Source organism: Salvelinus namaycush, chromosome 8, assembly GCF_016432855.1.
Source record: "Salvelinus namaycush isolate Seneca chromosome 8, SaNama_1.0, whole genome shotgun sequence".
In the NCBI taxonomy this organism is placed as follows: Eukaryota; Metazoa; Chordata; class Actinopteri; order Salmoniformes; family Salmonidae; genus Salvelinus; species Salvelinus namaycush.
Genome location: NC_052314.1, coordinates 31,689,884 through 31,709,556, shown reverse-complemented (window position 1 = coordinate 31,709,556; position 19,673 = coordinate 31,689,884). Strand labels below are relative to the sequence as shown.

The following is a 19,673-nucleotide window of genomic DNA, read 5'->3' as shown; positions in this document are numbered from 1 at the left end:
TCTTTAGTCTGCATAACATATGGTAACAATCTGAAAGAACACCAGTCTCTGTTGAGAGGAGCCTCAGAATGAGCTCTTATCTATTCATGACTGTCTGAACTAAAAGCTTTTTTTCTGGGTCACAAATTAATTGTTGTATCTGATGGAGAGAGAGGACCAATGATTTTGATTCTACCAAAATGGCACTTGTTTAAAGGAGAGAGTGAATTAGTCCCAAATGGCACCCTATTCCCTTTATATTGCACTACTTTTGACCAGAGCCCTATAGGCCCTAAGGTAACATTTTGAAATCAACCTAAAGTACAAGGAAACATGGGGAGTGGGACTGGGCTGGCCTTAAGGCAAATAGTGTACCGGTATTAACGTTGTATATTTCTCACTATAAAAGAATACAAATAAAAAACCAAAGGTAATTCAGCTGTTCCGCTACTATAATATAGTGCATGGCTTCTTGTCTTTGAAGGGGTTTTCAGAGGCTGGGATACCCATGAGTAGAGGGTCATATTTACCCTGTTCTCCACAGTAGTGCATCAGGTCTGCTGAGGCCTTGGACACCTGCAGGAGAGAATCATACAGCAGGTTACAATTGGCAACACACACATAGAGAGAAGGTCAGAGATGGCAGGTCTTGCTAGCCTGGCTGACGCAACCCACGCGACTACATAGGACTTTGAGAGCTGGTGTCAGCCAGACTATGTTCTTGCAGGATGGAACATGTAATGTCATATACGTATATCTTGGTATATATGGATATATGGGCTGTTTGAGAAGCGTACCTTAATTCTCTCAATGCTGGCTTCTATTCTCAGCTGCTGGACTGCCCTCCTGGCATGGGCAATGTTATTGGAACTCTGCATCTTCGAAAGATATGTTGGTCTCCGCAAACCTCTGTTAAAACACATACTGGATTCACCTACTGTATAACACCATGGGAAAGAATGAATGAACTGACTCACTGATTGAATTAACATTGTTATAGGGTATACCTTCCACAATTTGGGAGTAGCGGCAGTGTGTGAGTGGCTTTATCTGGAAAAACAAAAGAAAAGCACAATAAGACATAATTAAAATCACCAGTTGTACACTGATATAGGGCAGCAGAGCAGCCAGTCCCTGTATAACTGTGTCATAAAAGATATCCCAGTTACATCAGCTGGCCCTTCTTACGTCTTTGCACAACGGATGGTGTGTTGGAAAGTTACCCAATATGGTTAAGTGTCAGGAACATAACTTTGAAAAGCTGCCAAACACAATATACCAACAAAAAAACAAGCCTAGGAGCAGCTGTTATTCCACTGTCCTTCTCCAGAGTAACTTCCCAAAAGTGACAGTCGGAAGTTAAATCTGCAATTTACTAAACCAACAACCTGCAAACAAGCTAGCGGACGTAATCACATAAAGATTGGCCAAGATGGAAACTTTTGCACAATCTCACACATCATGGGAAGTCTACATTGGTCCATAGCAATAAAGACATTGCCTGAGAGGACAGTCTGCTATAGTGGGTCTGTATGTAGTAAGAAAGAGATTGCCTGGGGTGTTGGCACTGTTCAAAGCACCTGGTCTGCCAGGTTTCTCTCTCACCTTGGAACCTGTGGATTCAGATTGACTGAGTGGGAATCTTGGTTAGAGTTATTGGGGCAAGATTTAGCCTACTTGCTGTATTCTACTATCTCAGCCTGGTCTCAGACTAGACGTAACATAGTAAACGTAACCCCGGAAGACTCAAATTAAAGGGGAAAGAAGGATACCTAGTCAGTTGTACAACTGAAATGTGTCTTTTCGCATTTAACCCAATTAAGATTAAGGTGCGGGGGCTCCTTTAAATCGACATCCACGTCTTTAGCCACCTAGCCAATGTTAGCTTTAGCCACTTAGCTAACATTAGGCAAAACAAATTGGAATACGTAAAACATTTCATGCATTTAGCAAATTCGTAACATTGTACGAATTTAAATTCGTAACATTGTACGAATTTAAATTCGTAACACACGAAATGGATGATGGACATCCACAAATTAATACATACTGTACGAAACTGTGTACCAGATTTACTTTTACTATGTTACGTCTACCTCTGAGTTCAGGTTGACTATCTGCACATGATGCAATATTGAAAAAGAAATACAGTATCTCTTGGTCAACAGTACAGTACATGAATGAGTCGGGCAAGGTAGACTAGCTCAGCAGCTGTGTTTAAGTCAGGGAAAGGAACACATGTATTACATTATAACAACAAAACCATTGCACACGCACGCACACACAGTACAGTTACTTTGAGAAGAAGCCTCAATTATAACCTTTGTATTGAGGTCATCAAACTGTGATTCCACTTCTATTACAATAGCTGAGAGGTTTATGGAGGAGGAGGATGCACGTAAGGAAGCAGAAACAATGAAGTCATTGGTAGCCAGCCACAGTACAGCTGAGTACAAAGTGGATTGAGAGACCTCCATCGGAAGCATACATCTCACTAACCACCCCACCAACCCACTCCTTTCCTTTCCTCCTTCCCTTCATCCCTTCACAGGAAGCTGTATCCCCAGCCAGACAGCCAGTTCAGTTTCCCTCTGAAGTATAAATTCTTAAATATGTTCCGGTTTTAAAAATAGAGCCCGGCGGAAGAAGAAAGAGCTGCAGAGGTGGTTACTCAAACAAACTGACAGGAACATAAAGCTTAAGACCACGGGGAGTGAGTACAGGAATAGCATCACAGGATCCTGACAAATAAACATTTGAAGACCATAGTCTCAACAACAGTCTCAACAATCTTTTCTTCACATGAGAGGATCTTCACTGAATCATGGAAATAATCATAAGATACTTCATCCTCTTCCACACTACAGCTTTCCGTAAAATGTATACAAGACACCTTTCATCCTCATGTCTGTCTTAGTGCCTTTTGTGTGCTTGGCTTGGGTAGACACTGGAATGGTTTAATGTGCATATGTCTGTGTTCTTTGCACAAGAGCAGGTTTTAAAAACACACAGATGGAGTGAACACAGGAAGAATCCCATTATCTGAGGGCTGGGTCAGACAAGGGCTACTAACCCAGTGTTTAGTATTTACAGCTCTGCACGAGACACAACGTGACCCTGGCAGCTCTGTATGAGACGCATGATGCTATCAGCTAGGGCTTGGGGAGTAAAGAGGAAGTACATCACTGACAACCTGAAATTGTCCCTTCACAGACAGTTTGGTGAAGCCGCCGCAACAGCGCCTCTTCAACCTCAGGAAGCTGAAGAAATTCATCTTGGCCCCTAAGACCCCCACAAACTTCTACAGATGCACCATTGAGAGCATCCTGTCGGGCTGGAATCACCGCCTGGTATGGCAATTGCACCGTCCACACCCGCAAGGCTCTCCAGAGGGTGGTGCGGGCAGGCCAATTCATCACCAGGGGCACACTGCCTGCCCTCAGCCACCCGAGCCACAGCCTGTTCACCTCGCTACCATAGAAGGTGGAGACAGTACAGCTGCATCAAAGCTGGGACCGAGAGACTGAGAAACAGCTTCAATCTCCAGGCCATAAGACTGTTAGTCACCGCTAGCTGGCCTCGGCCCAGTACCCTGCCCTGAACCTTAGTCACTGTTCTAGCCAGTTACGACCAGGTACTCTACTCTGCACCTTAGAGTGCTGCCCATTGAAGTCATTGAAGACTGGTCACTTTAATAATGTTTACATACTGTTTTACCCACTTTATATGTATATACTGTATTCTAGTCATGGCTCATCCTATAAACACTGAACAAAACTATAAACTCAACATGTAAAGTGTTGGTCCCATGTTTCATGAGCTAAAATAAAATAAATCTCAGAAACATTCCATATGCACAAAAAGCTTATTTCTCTCAAATTGTGAGCACAAATTTGTTTACATCCCTGTTAGTGAGCATTTCTCCTTTGCCAAGATAATTAATCCAACTGACAGGTGTGGCATATCAAGAAGCTAATTTAACAGCATGCTCATTACACAGGTGCACCTTGTGATGGGGACAAAAAAGGCCACTCCAAAATGTGCAGTTTTGTCACACAACACAATGCCACAGATGTCTCAAGTAGAGGGAGCGTGCAATTGGCATGATGACTGAAGGAATGTCCACCAGAGCTGTTGCCAGAGAATGTAATGTTTATTTCACTACCATAAACAGCCTCCAATGTCATTTTAGAGAATTTGGCATTAGGTCCAACCGGCCTCACAACCACAGACCACATGTATGGCGTCTTGTGGGCGAGTGGTTTGCCCATGTCAACTTTGTGAACAGCGTGCCTCATGGTGGCGGTGGGGTTATGGTATGGGCAGTCCTTAGCTACAGACAACGGACTCCTTTAGCATTTTGTTGGTGGCAATTTGAAGTGTCTAATGTTGAATCATCAGCGTACATAGACACACAGGTTTTGTTTAAGGACCATGACAGCTGCCTTGCGGAATACCACACTTTACATGTTTTACATTAGAGAAGCTTCCATTAAATAATCTCCTCTGTGTTCTATTGGATAGATAGATAGCTCTCAACTCATGATATGGTAGAGGATAAAAATCTAACACATTTTCCCAATAATAGATTATGTTTAATAATAAAGGCTGCAGTAAAGTCTAGTCAACTCAATGACACGTGTTCAGTTGGAGCTATTTTGTGAGGCTTTAAATCTTATCATACCTTGTATCTTCTTGAAGAAAGTACTGAACAGTATTATTATGTACAGTATTAGTGTGCCAAAAATAGCACCCAATAGCCTATTTAGTGCACTACCTTTAACCAGAGGCCTATGGTCCCTGGTCAAATGTAGTGTACTAAATACGGAATAGGGTGGCATTTGGGATGCAGATTTAGAGTCGTCCTGTGCTCTGATTTGCAGCTGGGTGTCTTTGTGCATCATGTTTTTGTACTGGATGGACTCGGACGCTCCACACCTGGGCAGACCACCTAAGGACATGGTCCACAAGGACACAGTAAAAGGCCCACCTGGCACGGCTAGGCTGGCAGCAGAGGTGGCCACCACCCCCAGACCACACATACAGTACACCTCTGTGCTGGCAGTAGCATTTCCCTGTGGCTTTGGCACAAGCTGAAAGCTGTTGTCCATGGCCTTGCTATGCATCAATAGCAGTAAATCAGTAAAGGAAGGAAGTTTGGCACAAGCCGTGCTGATTGGCTTTCCTCTAGGAACAGCCTGTATGCGTCCCAAATTGCACCTTATTCCATATTTAGTGCACTACTCTGACTAGAGCCCTTTGGCTCTATGGCACCCTATTCACTATATAGTATACTGCTTTTGACCAGGGCCCTTTTACCCTATATACATGTGGCGCACTACTTTTGACAAGAGCCCTATGGGGCCTGGTCAAAATAAGTGCACTATATACGGAATAGGGTGCCATTTGGGACATAGACCCTGACTGACAGAGGAGGTCCCTTCCAGGCCTCTGATGTATCTCCCGGCCCTGAAATAACCCTGTCCTCCGTTCCCCGGTCGGCAGTGCTGGAGGGACTTAGTCAAGGGATTCACAGATTCTCACTGACAAATAAATAGCCAGCCAACAGGACCACCCCCCTTCTCTACTCTCCCGTCCAGGAAAAGGCAGCCAAGAGTCAGGGATTGGGAATGTCTGTCTGTAGGAATGCCATAGCTAGCATCCCATCCTGCTCCCCAGCCACCTCTCTGGACCTGAGATTGGAGTCTTTAGTAATGCCAATTAAAACCATGTAAGTATATACCACAACACACTGCATCATTGATACTAATGACCTTCATATTTGTAGACTGCTCTGAGACCACAGAGGCACTGCTTTCCTGTGGCTGTAGTGTACACAGGTGGGTTCTCGCCACACCAGAAGAAGCAGAGGTCGAACGAACGGAAAGCTCTGACCTGTAGTGTGAAACTATGATCAAATGGTTGAGATATTTAAGGCCTCGTTTTGTGAAATGATGGTTATTACTATGATTACTTGTAGGTATTACCAATTACTATATTGCTAATACACTCTGAAATTTACACTGGATTTATTCAGTGATTGAGGGATGATTGTAAGAAGAGAGACTTGGCTGAGCTGTGAGAATGATTTATTATCCATTATAAACTGGGTGGTTCGAGCCCTGAATGCTGATTGGCTGACAGCCGTGGTATATTAGGCCGCATTCCACAGGTATGACAAAAGTTATTTTTAATGCTCTAATTACATTGGTAACCAGTTTATAATAGCAATATGGCAGCTCAGGGGTTTGTGATATATGGCCAATATACCACGGCTACGGGCTGTATCCATAAGAACAGCCCTTAGCCGTGGTATATTGGCCATATAACACACCCCCTAGGGTGAGAACGGGAGAAAAAGAAAGTCCATTATTTGTCCTCTCCACTACTAAACTGCCTAGCAACAAGATGGCCTTGCTTCACGACTGGGCCTAAATATGTGTCTGGTGCCGAATACTACAATGAGCTCTGAGGCCTCAGGGGCCATTACATTCCCACAGGGACAATGCAGATGTGTTATCAGTGCGACTAGACGCACCAGAGTCAGACACTGCATTACTGACTGCTCGTGACGTGTAAAATAGTGGCAGCAAAAATAGGGTCCGGGAGATTTCTTACAAGTTTATCTGAGCTCTCATGTGTGCTAATCTCACACGGCCTGATGCTATCTGGGACTAGGAGACAGACTGTCCGAGACGAGAGCAGGCAGCTTGTCAGGCGTGCAGAGAAAGACAGGTTCCCAAACATAGTAGGACTATTGATAACTCCATAATGACCAGTGCAACAAGAACGACAGTCAAGCAGGGTTGAGCATTAAATTGTAGGAGTCAATATTGATAGGTAATAATGTTTATGATGACAGATTTACAGTGCAGTTATTTGTAATTCAAACTGACTTGGACGCCTACGGTGTATAGTCAGCCAAGATGAAAGGCGATATGCAACAAAATGAATGCCTTTGGCGTCCCTTTGTTATATTAAGTAGATATTGTGCACAAATATAGAATTTTAAAAGCCTGTTTTTTATATAAAGTGCCCTTTAACATAGACCACATGGAAAATTCAGTAAATCAGATTTTTTTGTATGAATAAACATTTGCTAAAGTGCTAAAATTCAGCATTTTGACATGTCCCTCTGTGACTTCTAGGAAGATTAACCCACATAACCCCACATTTCTTCCCGTTTTACCATAATTGTAAAGCTCTAATGATTTTGTTGCTTTGACAAAGTAATTTCTGAAGATTGTTTATTTAATGTAATTAGAGATTCATTTTAAGGTAAAAAATAAATTAAAAAAATGTCCCTCATTTTAAGGTCAACCCTGTTGAACTAAACCCTTTTTTCAAAAGAAGCATTTAACATCTAATAGTCTAATCATAGTGTTGTAAAAGCAGGTGAGCTGGTTCTAGTCTTTTTGGCTTGCGTTTTGTGGTGGAAAACTGAGCAGGTCGAGCATAACATGTCAACCCTTTAACCCATAGATAGACAGGCTAGAAATGTTATCACAATTATATATTTTTTTGTGAAGCTCGCATTCAATTGTCCTTCCCTGTTGCACAAACACAAGCTTCCATTCCCCATCACAGGGGGATTTATGGCTGATTTAAGATGAAATCTTATGGTCAACCCTGTTACTTTATTTGGCACTTAATAGCCACTTACTAGTCATTTTTTTAAAATCTAACCTCGAGATGGTAAAACGCTTTTTTTATTTAGTTGAACATGTGGTCTTTATGATAGAATGTTAACATTTTGTGAAATATATATATTTTTCAGAAGGTTACACTACTCAAAAGGCACCTAATTGGTGGAACGACCCACCTATGTCCCAAATGGCATTCTATTCCCTATTTAGTGCACTACTTTTCAGGTCAAAAGTAATGCACTATATAGGGAATAGGGTGCCATTTGGAACATAGACTGGGTGTTTTATTTACAGTCTACTCAACAGGATAGAAGGCTTCTTTGCCACTGAGTCACTTGCTACAGGTTTCATTCTTGGCTCCAGAGAATAAGTCTCCTCTGTTCTCACACTGAGCTCTGCAGAGCCAAGTAGCGAATAAGGTGTGCTGGTAGTGTCAAATGCAGGACAATAACATCTCAGAGTCTTTTCTCACCCTTTCCTCTCTTTCTTTACACCTGCCTTTCTTTGCCTTTCTGTATTGCAGCAGAGGTGAGCTGTGTGTGGCCATCCCACACAACACAGATTGGCTAACAATCAGAAAGTGATCAAAGCTTTGTGAGTAAGATGTCTGATGTAAGATTTCCTAAGATACAGCAGCAGTCCATCTATGGCTTCCAATGCATGTACACCCTGCAGTGAGAGGAGAGGGAAGGTGAGCAATGTCCATGGATTAAGGCTTGCTATGAAGTGTATTTACTCTCCATATAGTACATCTGTGAGCCAGTCAATAGATGGTGACAAGCAAAAGGCAAGAGCCAGGTGCGGTTACACATTGACATACATGTGCATAATTTCCCTTCAGGAAGCACACGGTATATTTTATCTTGATTCAATGTATTTGTTTTCATTCGATCATGATCAGTGTCTCCTCAAAACTGCAGTCATCTGTAGCCTAGCAGTAAATATGAGATAACCTCTGCATATGCACTTCTTTCAGCAGGCAACAGGGTGGCATGTAAGAGAGGGGTAGAGAGTCTGTCTGGCACAGTGTGTATGACCAGATGCAACATCAATGAAATGCTCCACCATTTGGTTCTATTAATAGATGCACACACACACACACACACACACACACACACACACACACACACACACACACACACACACACACACACACACACACACACACACACACACACACACACACACACACACACACACACACACACACACACACACACACACAGTGGAGGACAAAGGGGGAGGGGAGGAACAGGGGAGGAGAGATGTCATGCAAACTAAACCTGTTGCATGCCTTCCATTTACTTTGAAGCAGCGTAATGAAAAGGGCCTTTCACGCAACAGTCTCTCCAGATCCATTAGAGGCTTTTCATCTCCGCTGAGACCAACCCAAATGCTTACTTTAGAACAATCAGGACAATGAAGCAAATAAGACCGGTTCTTCCTCTACTCTACACAGCAATAGAAAATCTCACAAGCTGGTAAGGGTGGTGGTGAGGGACATTAATTTTCACGTGTCAATCCATGTTGCTTACTTGCTTTAACGTCATTCTGCATACTTTCCTAGCCGCTACAATTCATAGACACACTCTAGGTGTTATCTTGTAGAATAATCCCTCACAAAAGAAAGACTTTGCACAAAGTGCGGTTGTTGCTTTTCTTGCAGAGAGAGAAAGAAACACCCGCAAGACATGGTTCAGAATTACAGATAAGATCATGAAACTTTAGTCACACTGTCTGCTCTGGCACATCTTAACACTCAGCCTCAGTTTTTATTCCTATGTCTTATTCACAGCCAGACAAGAAAGTCAAGCCAAATGACGGCAACTGCAGAGAAGCGTTTGACTGTCTCTCATCCTTTTGTCAACTTGCCCCAATCATGTGTTCTGGCGTTGGCTTTATGAAAGATGAAAGTGTGGGGGCTGAGCCAGGGCTGAGGAGCGGAGGGCTGAGGAGCGGTGGGCTGAGGTGGGTTCAGAGCTCATCTTTGTGTGTGGCAGGTTATCGGAACTCAGGTGGCTAGAAACAAAAACAAACGTTGTGTGTGTTCGTGTTCAGGTAGTTATGACAAATACTGCACATCGTGAACAGAGCCCCTGATTGGCTGAAGCTCTACTGATCTAACACCCAATGCCGAACCTCAATTTCCAGCTTTCTCACGTTCCTTCTGAATCAATCTTCCAATATCCGAGTGATGAACAAAGATTTGGAAGTGAAAGAAATACCTAACCATACCGGTCAGTCATCCTAAGCCAACTTTCTTTTTTTTTTTTCCTAAGGAGCTTTCGTGTCTGACACTTGCTGACACCTTAAGTGACACAGAACAGCTCTCATCATCTTAATAGCTCTTCTCAAGTGACAAGTTGTCATGTAACTTTCAAAATCGTGTAACTCTGTAACAACCACTCCATTATGAAGCAGCTGTGATGAGATCATGTTGCTATCACTTCTTCTAATACGAACAGTGAGTATCTCAATCAAAAAAATTACTTAAAACAAATGAGGTGATGCTAGCCTGGTCCCAGATCTATTTGTTCGGGGATGTCAACTCCTGTCATACAACGACCATAGGAGTTCTGTGACCAGGCTAAGATGCTGCTGCTTGTGGATGTTTTTTAATTCCCTTTTTTATTCTCTTCCCAGCAGTGATAAACACTGTTGGTCAGTAAGCGGAAATCCATGTTTGTGTGTGTCCATGCAAGCAGGGCAGTAAGTGTTGGTAACTGCTTACTGTGTCTGACTGTGTGTTACTCTGCTAGACCAGACTAAGGCCACTGTTTCCTATTGAGTAAGAGAGTTGAAAGGGCTGAGGCCTCTCTTTACTGCTGGTCTGATACAACGGACTGTGAAAACCTGCCTTGGCTGGCTTGCTTTCTCCACCCTCTCAGAATAGGAGAGAAAAACTTGCATGACTGCACAGCACACAAAGCTGTCTGGAAGTTAGAGTAGTTGGACCGTATATGCTAAAATCCCACAGAGGAGTAAGAAATTAGCTAAGCCGGAACCCCTCTTCACACTCACATGCATGTGTGTGCCCGCACCTACAGTACCAGTCGTTAGATATTACTGCAGTTGGAGCTAGAATCACAAGCATGTCTCTACACCCGCAATAACATCTGTTAAACATGTGTATGTGACAAATAAAAGTTGATTAGATTTGAGTCAAAAGTTTTTAAACACTTACTCATTGCAGAGTTTTTCTTTATTTTTTACTATTTTCTACATCTTAGAATAATAGTGAAGACATCTAAACATTGAAATAACACATGTGGAATCATGTAGTAACCAAAAAAGTATTAAACAAACGAAAATGTTATATTTGAGATTCTTCAAAATAGCCACCCTTTGCCTCGATGACAGCTTTGAACACTCTAGGCCTTCTTACAACTAGCTTCACCTGGAATGCTTTTTTTTAATACATGTAAATACATATCCCAAAATTGTAAATAATAACATTATGAATTTTATAATAGAATATTTTATATTAAAATATATGCAATAACATTTAATTAAGATTTTCATTTGATGAACAGGAATGACATTTACTCTTCTGGGTGGCCCAAAATAATTATCTTAAAGCCACGCCCCTAATAGGCCACGCCTGCTGAAAATAACTCATGGATTACATTAAAAAAAGAACCAGCTGCTGGGTCAACCCAACTGATGGTTAACAAAAAAAAAACTGATGGTAAAATTAACATGTTTGGGTAATCCAAACAGCCCAACATGTTTGGTTATCCACGCAACCCAACTGGCTGGGTCAAAATAACCCAGCGTGTTCAACTTCTGTCCAATATTTACCCAGCGCTAGGTTACAAACAACCAAATTGGGTTGTTTTCAATCCAGCATTTTTTTAGTGTGGGTCTCACTGACCGACAGGCAACGGCTCGCCTGTGTCTAGACAGAGCAGAGACCCCGACTGCAGTACTAGCTCACCGGATAGGAATCCAGCTAACCCACAACCCCTCTGTTTGTTATATTACTACCTTGTGCTGTTTCTCTCACGCTGGCTGCACCAGACAGTTAGTTAATTCACAGTCCTTATGCTACAAAAAGGTATCTCTCTTACTCTACAACACCTTAATGCAACACTCTAGCTGGCAATACCACATATTTGTTATTAGCTTGATTGGACCATTTTGCTGAACAACACAATTCTGTCAGCATTATGAGAAAATATAATTTTTCAGTTTTCGTGTAAAAGGAAGTATTGTTGAGGATCTGCAGCAAAGCAGACAACACTAGCTCACCCGTTTGAATGCTCACAGAGTATACCACACTGCATGTGGGCATACGAGTACTTATGAGATAACAATATTCAATAGTACAAGTCTCTTCTCTCGAGGCGGTTCCACTAACAGATACTGAGTGTATCTTTTGTTCCTCCCATTCCATAACAAAAACATTGGTGTACATCATGTGCAAAGTTCAACCCCTAGGTGTAGTCCCTTCAAGGTAACTTGCGGAGAGCATTTCCTCTATTTGCCACAAGACATTCCTGACTCCCAGAGCGGGAAATAAAGGGCACGCTGTGTATATCACAATTTCCAGAGAACATGCACAAGGGGAATGCAGGGTGCATGATTTGTAAAAAGATTGTACTATTAATATTGCTAGCATAAGGACTGTGAATCCCAAAGGGCAGCCTATTCCCTATATAGTGCAGTACCTTTGACCACTATATAGGGAATAGGGTGCCATTTGGGACACAGATTAGGACTTCCTTCCAGGAGACCAACATAATGCAATTCACATGAACTGGCAATTATCATCCAAATAGCTGAAGGCCTGTGTACCTTTAGACTATTTGACTAAGAATGACTGACATTTACGTTGCAAATGACAACATCAAATACAATTTGTCACATACGCCGAATACAACTGTAAGGTGTAGACCTTACAGTGAAATGCTTACTTGCAGCCCTTAACCAACAATGCAGTTAAGAAAATACAGAAAAAAAAGAGACAAGAAAAACAAATAATTAAAGAGCAGCAGTAAATAACAATAGTGGGGCTATATACAGGGGGTACCGGTACAGTCAATGTAAGAGGGCACCGGTGTCGAGGTAATTGAGGTAATATGTACATGTAGGTAGAGTTATTAAAGTGACTATGCATAGATGATAACAGAGACTAGCAGCAGCGTAGAGGGTGGGGGGTGCAAATAGTCTGGGTAGCCATTTCATTAGATGTTCAGGAGACTTATGGCTTGGGGGTAGAAGCTGTTTAGAAGCCTCTTGGACCTAGACTTGGCTCTCCGGTACCGCTTGCCGTGCTGTAGCAGAGAGAACAGTCTATGACTAGGTTGGCTGGAGTCCTTGTCAATTTTTAGGGCCTTGCTCTGACACCGTCTGGTATAGAGGTCCTGGATGGGATGGCAGGAAGCTTGGCCCCGGTGATGTACTGGGCCTTACGCACTACCCTTTGTAGTGCATTGCGGTCAGAGACTGAGCAGTTGCCATACCAGGCAGTGATGCAACTCGTCAGGATGCTCTCAATGGTGCAGCTGTAAAACCTTTTGAGGATCATGCCAAATCTTTTCAGTCTCCTGAGGGGGAATAGGTTTTGTCGTGCCCTCTTCACGACTGTCTTGGTGTGCTTGGAGCTCTCAACCTGCTCCACTACAGCCCGTCGATGAGAATGGTGGTGTGCTAGGTCCTCCTTTTTCTGTAGTCCACAATCATCTCCTTTGTCTTGATCACATTGAGGGAGAGGTTGTTGTCCTGGCACCACACGGTCAGGTCTCTGACCTCCTCCCTATATGCTGTCTCAGCGTTGTCGGTGATCAGGCCTACCACTGTTGTGTCATCGGCAAACTTAACGGTAGTAATCAGACGCGGAGGTAAGGTGTATGTCAGGTTGCCTGAGGAGGGAAAGCGGTTAAGTCTCGAAACCAAACAGAATACATAATACCGGGCGACCCTTTTTGTATTGTAATAATGACGATGAAACTGTAGCGATGAGACACGTCCTAAAAGACTTCCTCCAGGATGTACATGCCAGGCGGTGTCTGAGAAAGGCCTGAACATTTTTCAAAGACTTCAGCCACCTGAGACATGCACTGTCCTCCATGCTCCAGTCCGGCAGACGGTACTGGTGCATCAAGGCTCAGACCAACAGACACCTAAACAGCTTCTATCCCCTGGCCATAAGACTGTTAAATGGCTAACTCCTACTGTGCCCCCTGAGACCTACGCTGCTGCTAAAATGATGATAGATACTAATGGTATTGGCAATGAACAGTAGCATAGTGGTAATATATAAAACCAATCTATTTTATCCTGCTACTGGTCACTATATTACTCCCGTTTACATTACCATAAGTATTTACACTGAGTGTACAAAACATTAGGAACACCTGCTCTTTCCATGACATATACTGGCCAGCTGAATCCAGGTGAAGTTATGATTCCTTATTGACTTCACTTATTAAATCCACTTCAAATCACTGTAGCTGAAGTGGACGAGACAGGTTCAAGAAGGATTTTTAAGTCTTGAGACATGGAATGTGTATGTGTGCCATTAAGAGGGTGAATGGGCAAGACAAAATATTGAAGTGCCTTTGAACGGGGTATGGTAGTAGGTCCCAAAACAGGTAATTGATGAAAGAGAACAAAGGAGGCTGACACGAATTGTGCAGAGCAACAGACGGGCTACAGTTAGTCAACTGACAGTCCAGTACAACATTGGTGCCCAAAGATCCATAAGAGAATGCACAACTCATCGTACCTTGACATGAATCGGGTATGGCAGCCGATGACCATACAGAGTTCCACTTCTTTCAGCAAAAAACCAAGAAACTGCAGTGCCGGGTGTTCAACATTGCAGGGTGGTATGGTGTATGTTTTCATTGCACACATTGGGCTCCTTGATAAAAGTGGAGCAACGTTTGAATGCCACAGAATATCTGAACATCATTGCCAATCAGGTGCATCCCTTCATGGCAGCAGTGAACCCATATGGGAATAGATTTTTTGTGGGAAGCATTGGAGTCAACACGGGCCAGCATTCCTGTGAAACGCTTTCGACACCTTGTAGAGTAAATAACCTGACGAATTGAGCCTGTTGTGAGGGCAAAAATGGGTGCAACTCAATATTATGATAGTGTTCCTAATGTTTTGTACACTCAGTGTATACTGTATTGTCCTGCTACCAGTCACTTTTCAGTCCTGTTTACATGCATATCTGCCTATCACACTCACAATAACACGCACCAATTATGCTGATGCCATACTGTTTAGTATTATTATCAGTGGTGTAAAATGCTTAAGTAAAAATACTTTAAAAGTACTATTTAAGTCATTTTGGGGGGTAACTTTTTATATTTTTACTTTTACTTCACTACATTCTAAAAGAAAATAATGTACTTTTTACGCCATACATTTTCCCTAACACCCAAAAGTACCTCATTACATTTTGAATGCTGCTAGGACAGGAAAACGGTCCAATTCACACACTTATCAAGTGAATATCCCTGATCATCCCTACTGCCTCTGATCTGGCAGACTCACTAAACACAAATGCTTCGTTTGTAAATGATGTTGGAGTGTGCCCCTGTCTATCAATAAATTTAAAAAAACAAGAAAATGCTGCTGTCTGGTTTGCTTCATAAGGAATTTTAAATGATTTATACTTTTACTTTTGATACTTAAGTATGTTTGAGCAATTACATTTACTTTTGATACTTAAAGGCAATCTACCAAATACTAATTGAGTGTATGTAAACTTCTGACCCACTGGGAATGTGATTAAAGAAATAAAAGCTGAAATAAATCACTCTACTATTATTCTGACATTTCACATTCTTAAAATAAAGTTGTGATCCTAACTGACCTAAAACAGGGAATTTTTACTAGGATTAAATGTCTGGAATTGTGAAAAATGGAGTTTAAATGTATTTGGCTAAGGTGTATGTAAACATCCAACTTCAACTGTATAAGAGATGTAAAAATGTATATGTGTGTACGTGTGTGAGGTCATCATGCTCAGAGAGCTTGACCCTGCTCACATTGGCCAAATGATGTGCCATCAACAATGGCCCCACTTCAGCCTGCTGGCAATGGATGTATCTCAAATTGAATCCTATTCCCTATATAGCGCATTACTTTTGACCAGAGCACTAAGGGCCCTAGTGGAAAATAGTGCACTACATAGGGAACAGTTCTGTTCAGGTTTTGTCACATGCACAGTGAAAGTACAGTGAAATGTTCAACTTGCAAGCTCTACCCAGCAGTGCAGTAATCAACATATTATTTTTATAACTAATAAAAATATCTATATAACAAGGAATAAGGGGGGAAGCTACTTAAAGGGATGGTGTCAATACCAAATGTGCAGGGATATTGGAGTAGTTTGAGGTAGATATGTACAGTACATGTAGGCGGGGGATTAGGAGAAAGTGGCTGGTAGCAGGATAAATAATAATAATAATAATAATCAGTGGTGGAAAAAGTACACAATTGTCATATTTGAATAAAAGTAAAGATGCCTTTAATAGAAAATGACTGAAGTACAAGTGAGTCACCCAGTAAAATACTACTTGAGTATTTGGTTGTAAATATACTTAAATTGTTTAACTTGGGTCAAACGTTTTGGGTAGCCTTCCACAAGCTTCCCACAATAAGTTGGGTGAATTTTGGCCCATTCCTCCTGACAGAGCTGGTGTAACTGAGTCAGGTTTGCAGGCCTCCTTGCTCGCACACGCTTTTTCAGTTCTGCCCACAAATTTTCTATGGGATTGAGGTCAAGGCTTTGTGATGGCCACTCCAATACCTTGACTTTGTTGACCTTAAGCCATTTTGCCACAACATTGGAAGTATGCTTGGGGTCACTGTCCATTTGGAAGACCCATTTGCGACCAAGCTTCAACTTCCTGACTGATGTCTTGAGATGTTGCTTCAATATATCCACATAATTTTCCTTCCTCATGTTGCTATCTATTTTGTGTAGTGCAACAGTCCCTCCTGCAGCAAAGCACCCCCACAACATGATGCTGCCACCCCCGTGCTTCACGGTTGGGATGGTGTTCTTTGGCTTGCAAGCCACCCCTTTTTCCTCCAAACATATCGATGGTCATTATGGCCAAACAGTTCCATTTTAGTTTCATCAGACCAGAGGACATTTCTCCAAAAAGTATGATCTTTGTCCCCATTTGCAGTTGCGAAATGTAGTTTGGCTTTCATATTTCGGGCGGGTTTTGAAGCAGTGGCTTCTTCCTTGCTGAGCGACCTTTCAGGTTATGTCGATATGGGACTCGTTTGACTGTGGATATAGATACTTTTGTACCGGTTTCCTCCAGCATCTTCAGAAGGTATTTTGCTGTTGTTCTGGGATCGATTTGCAGAGTACGTTCATCTCTAGGAGACAGAACGCGTCTCCTTCCTGAGCGGTATGACGGCTGCGTGGTCCCATGGTGTTTATACTTGCGTACTATTGTTTGTACAGATGAATGTGGTAGATTCAGACGTTTGGAAATTGCTCCCAAGGATGAACCAGACTTGTGGAGGTCTACAGTTTTTTTCTGAGGTCTTGGCTGATTTCTTTTGATTTTCCCATGATGTCAAGCAAAGAAGCACTGAGTTTGAAGGGAGGCCTTGAAATACATCCACAGGTACACCTCCAATTGACTCAAATTATGTCAATTAGCCTTTCAGAAGCTTCTAAAGCCATGACATCATTTTCTGGAATTTTCCAAGCTGTTTAAACTATAGTTTGTTAACAAGAAATGTGTGGAGTGGTTGAAAAACGAGTTTTAACCTTTTGTCAATAGGGGGAGCTGTTAGCACTATTTTTTTCTTGACGTTTCCAAATTAAACTGCCTAGTACTCAATTCTTGCTCGTACAATATGCATATTATTATTATTATTGGATAGAAAACACTCTCTAGTTTCTAAAACCGTTGGAATTATGTCTCTGAGTGAAACAGAACTCATTCTACAGCACTTTTCCTGCCAGGGAGTGAGATTTCAGAAATCTTGGCCTCTGTTCCCAGGTCAGTTTATAAGTCCCTGTGAATGCTGTGGGGCTACAAACACTGCCTACGCCTTCCTCTAGATGTCAGTAAGTGGTGACAATTTGAATGGGGTCGATTGCGCAATCTGGGACTTTATATTAGAGCCTGGGGCGGAAGTGCCTTTCTTTTCAGCCGTGCGCTCGACGCAGAGTGGACGTCGGACTGGCCTCCTTCCAAGCTTTGGTTTAGCCACTTCTATATCCCGGGTCATGTTTTTATTCGTTATAGGTGTTAAAGACATCATAAGGTAGTTAATTTAAACCGATTTATAGCAATTTATATCCCTTTATTGCGATTTTCTGGCATTTCTTTGTGACGCACTTTCAAGAGTTGGACACTTTTCCAGTACATGCCGAATGTTAGTGGCCATTTCGACAGGACAAGAGGACATCTTTCGACCAAAAGACGATTAGACCGGAGAAAGGATACATTGCCCAAGATTCTGATGGAAGCTCAGCTAATAGTAAGAACTATTTATGATGATAAATCGTTGTTCTGTTGAAAAATGTTAAACGCATATTCCGCCATTTTTTTGGGGGTAGCTTCGCTTTGGCGCACCCTGTATTGCACAGTAAGGATAATTTTAAAAATGTAATTCAGCGATTGCATTAAGAACTAATTTGTCTTTCAATTGCTGTCCAACTTGTATTTTTTTAGTCAAGTTTATGAATAGTTTTCGATAAAAATAGGTGTCTTTCCAAGATGGCGCCGGGCAGATTGCTTGAGTAGTTGGACAGTATTTCCATTGTGTAAGCACGATTTGTGCCGCTAAATATGCACATTTTCGATCAAACTCTATATGGATTGTGTAATATGATGTTACAGGAGTGTCATCGGAAGAATTCTGAGAAGGTTAGTGAAAAAATTAATATATTTTGGTGGTGATAACGCTATCGCTGTTTTTGCCTTGAATCAATGCTGGGGTAATGTTTGCACATGTGGTATGCTAATATAACGATTTATTGTGTTTTCGCTGTAAAACACTTAGAAAATCTGAAATATTGTCTGGATTCACAGGATCTGTGTCTTTCAATTACTGTACGCTGTGTATTTTTAAGAAATGTTTTATGATTAGTAATTAGGTAATACACGTTGCTCTCTGTATTTATTCTAGTCGAGTTGTGATGGTGGGTGCAATTGTAAACGATGATTTATACCTGAAATATGCACATTTTTCTAACAAAACATATTTATTGTATAGCATAGGTTATCAGACTGTCATCTGATGAAGTTTTTTCTTGGTTAGTGGCTATCAATATCTTTATTTGGTCGAATTGGTGATAGCTACTGGTGGAGAGAAAAAATGGTGGACTAAGAAAAATGGTGTCTTTTGCTAACGTGGTTAGCTAATAGATTTACATATTGTGTCTTCCCTGTAAAACATTTTAAAAATCAGAAATGATTGCTGGATTCACAAGAAGTGTATCTTTCATCTGGTGTCTTGGACTTGTGATTTAATGATATTTAGATGCTACTATTTACTTGTGACGCTATGCTAGCTATGCTAGTCAGCTTTTTTACTGGTGGGGGTGGTGGGGGGTGCTCCCGGACCCGGGTTTCTGAGGAAGTAGAAGTTAATGACTCCAACCTAAGTGTATGTAAACTCCCGACTTCAACTGTATTTCGTGCATCATATCATACGCATGCTGCAGTCCTTAGAGTTCTTTGTGTTATCTGTCAAATGCTGGAAGTCCCATAAACATGACTTTAAACGGTAGTAACTGTGCCGTAACTCACTTAGATGAAAAAACTAAATGTATAGCTACATCTAAGCACAATAACATTGTCTTCTATATATGGGGAATGATACTTCTTAAGGTTTGTGGAGCAAGAGGAAAGACATTTGTAAAGAGAGTGAAACAGTACAGTGTGTTTTAAAGCACCTTCTGTAAAGCGGGTGAAACAGTCAGAGACAGTATGCTCACGCAACTCCAAAAACACCGTTCACAAACAAGATGAATCCTGCAGATTTTAGAACGCGCATGTGATGAATCGTTTCGAGAAAACACAAGCACGTTAAAGGGATTACGTGAAA

The 19,673-nt window shown here is 41.8% G+C and overlaps 1 protein-coding gene across 1 annotated transcript; it reads right to left on the bottom strand.

The window, feature by feature from the left end:
- Positions 1-429: 429 nt before the first annotated feature.
- On the bottom strand, positions 430-857 carry LOC120051882 (guanine nucleotide-binding protein G(I)/G(S)/G(O) subunit gamma-12-like). The gene is made up of 2 exons (XM_038998769.1): positions 777-857; positions 430-555 (listed from the first exon to the last, which is right to left on the bottom strand). The coding sequence occupies exons 1-2, from the start codon at positions 855-857 to the stop codon at positions 430-432; spliced, it is 207 nt and encodes a 68-aa protein (XP_038854697.1).
- Between the last annotated feature and the right edge of the window lie 18,816 nt (positions 858-19,673).

What these genes read in the sequence shown, in the direction of transcription:
- LOC120051882 (XM_038998769.1), bottom strand. Translation starts at nt 857, where the DNA reads ATGCAGAGTTCCAATAACATTGCCCATGCCAGGAGGGCAGTCCAGCAG. An exon ending in CCAGCATTGAGAGAATTAAG is followed by an intron (nt 556 to 776) that starts GTACGCTTCTCA and finishes TCTCTCCTGCAG; the next exon opens with GTGTCCAAGGCCTCAGCAGA.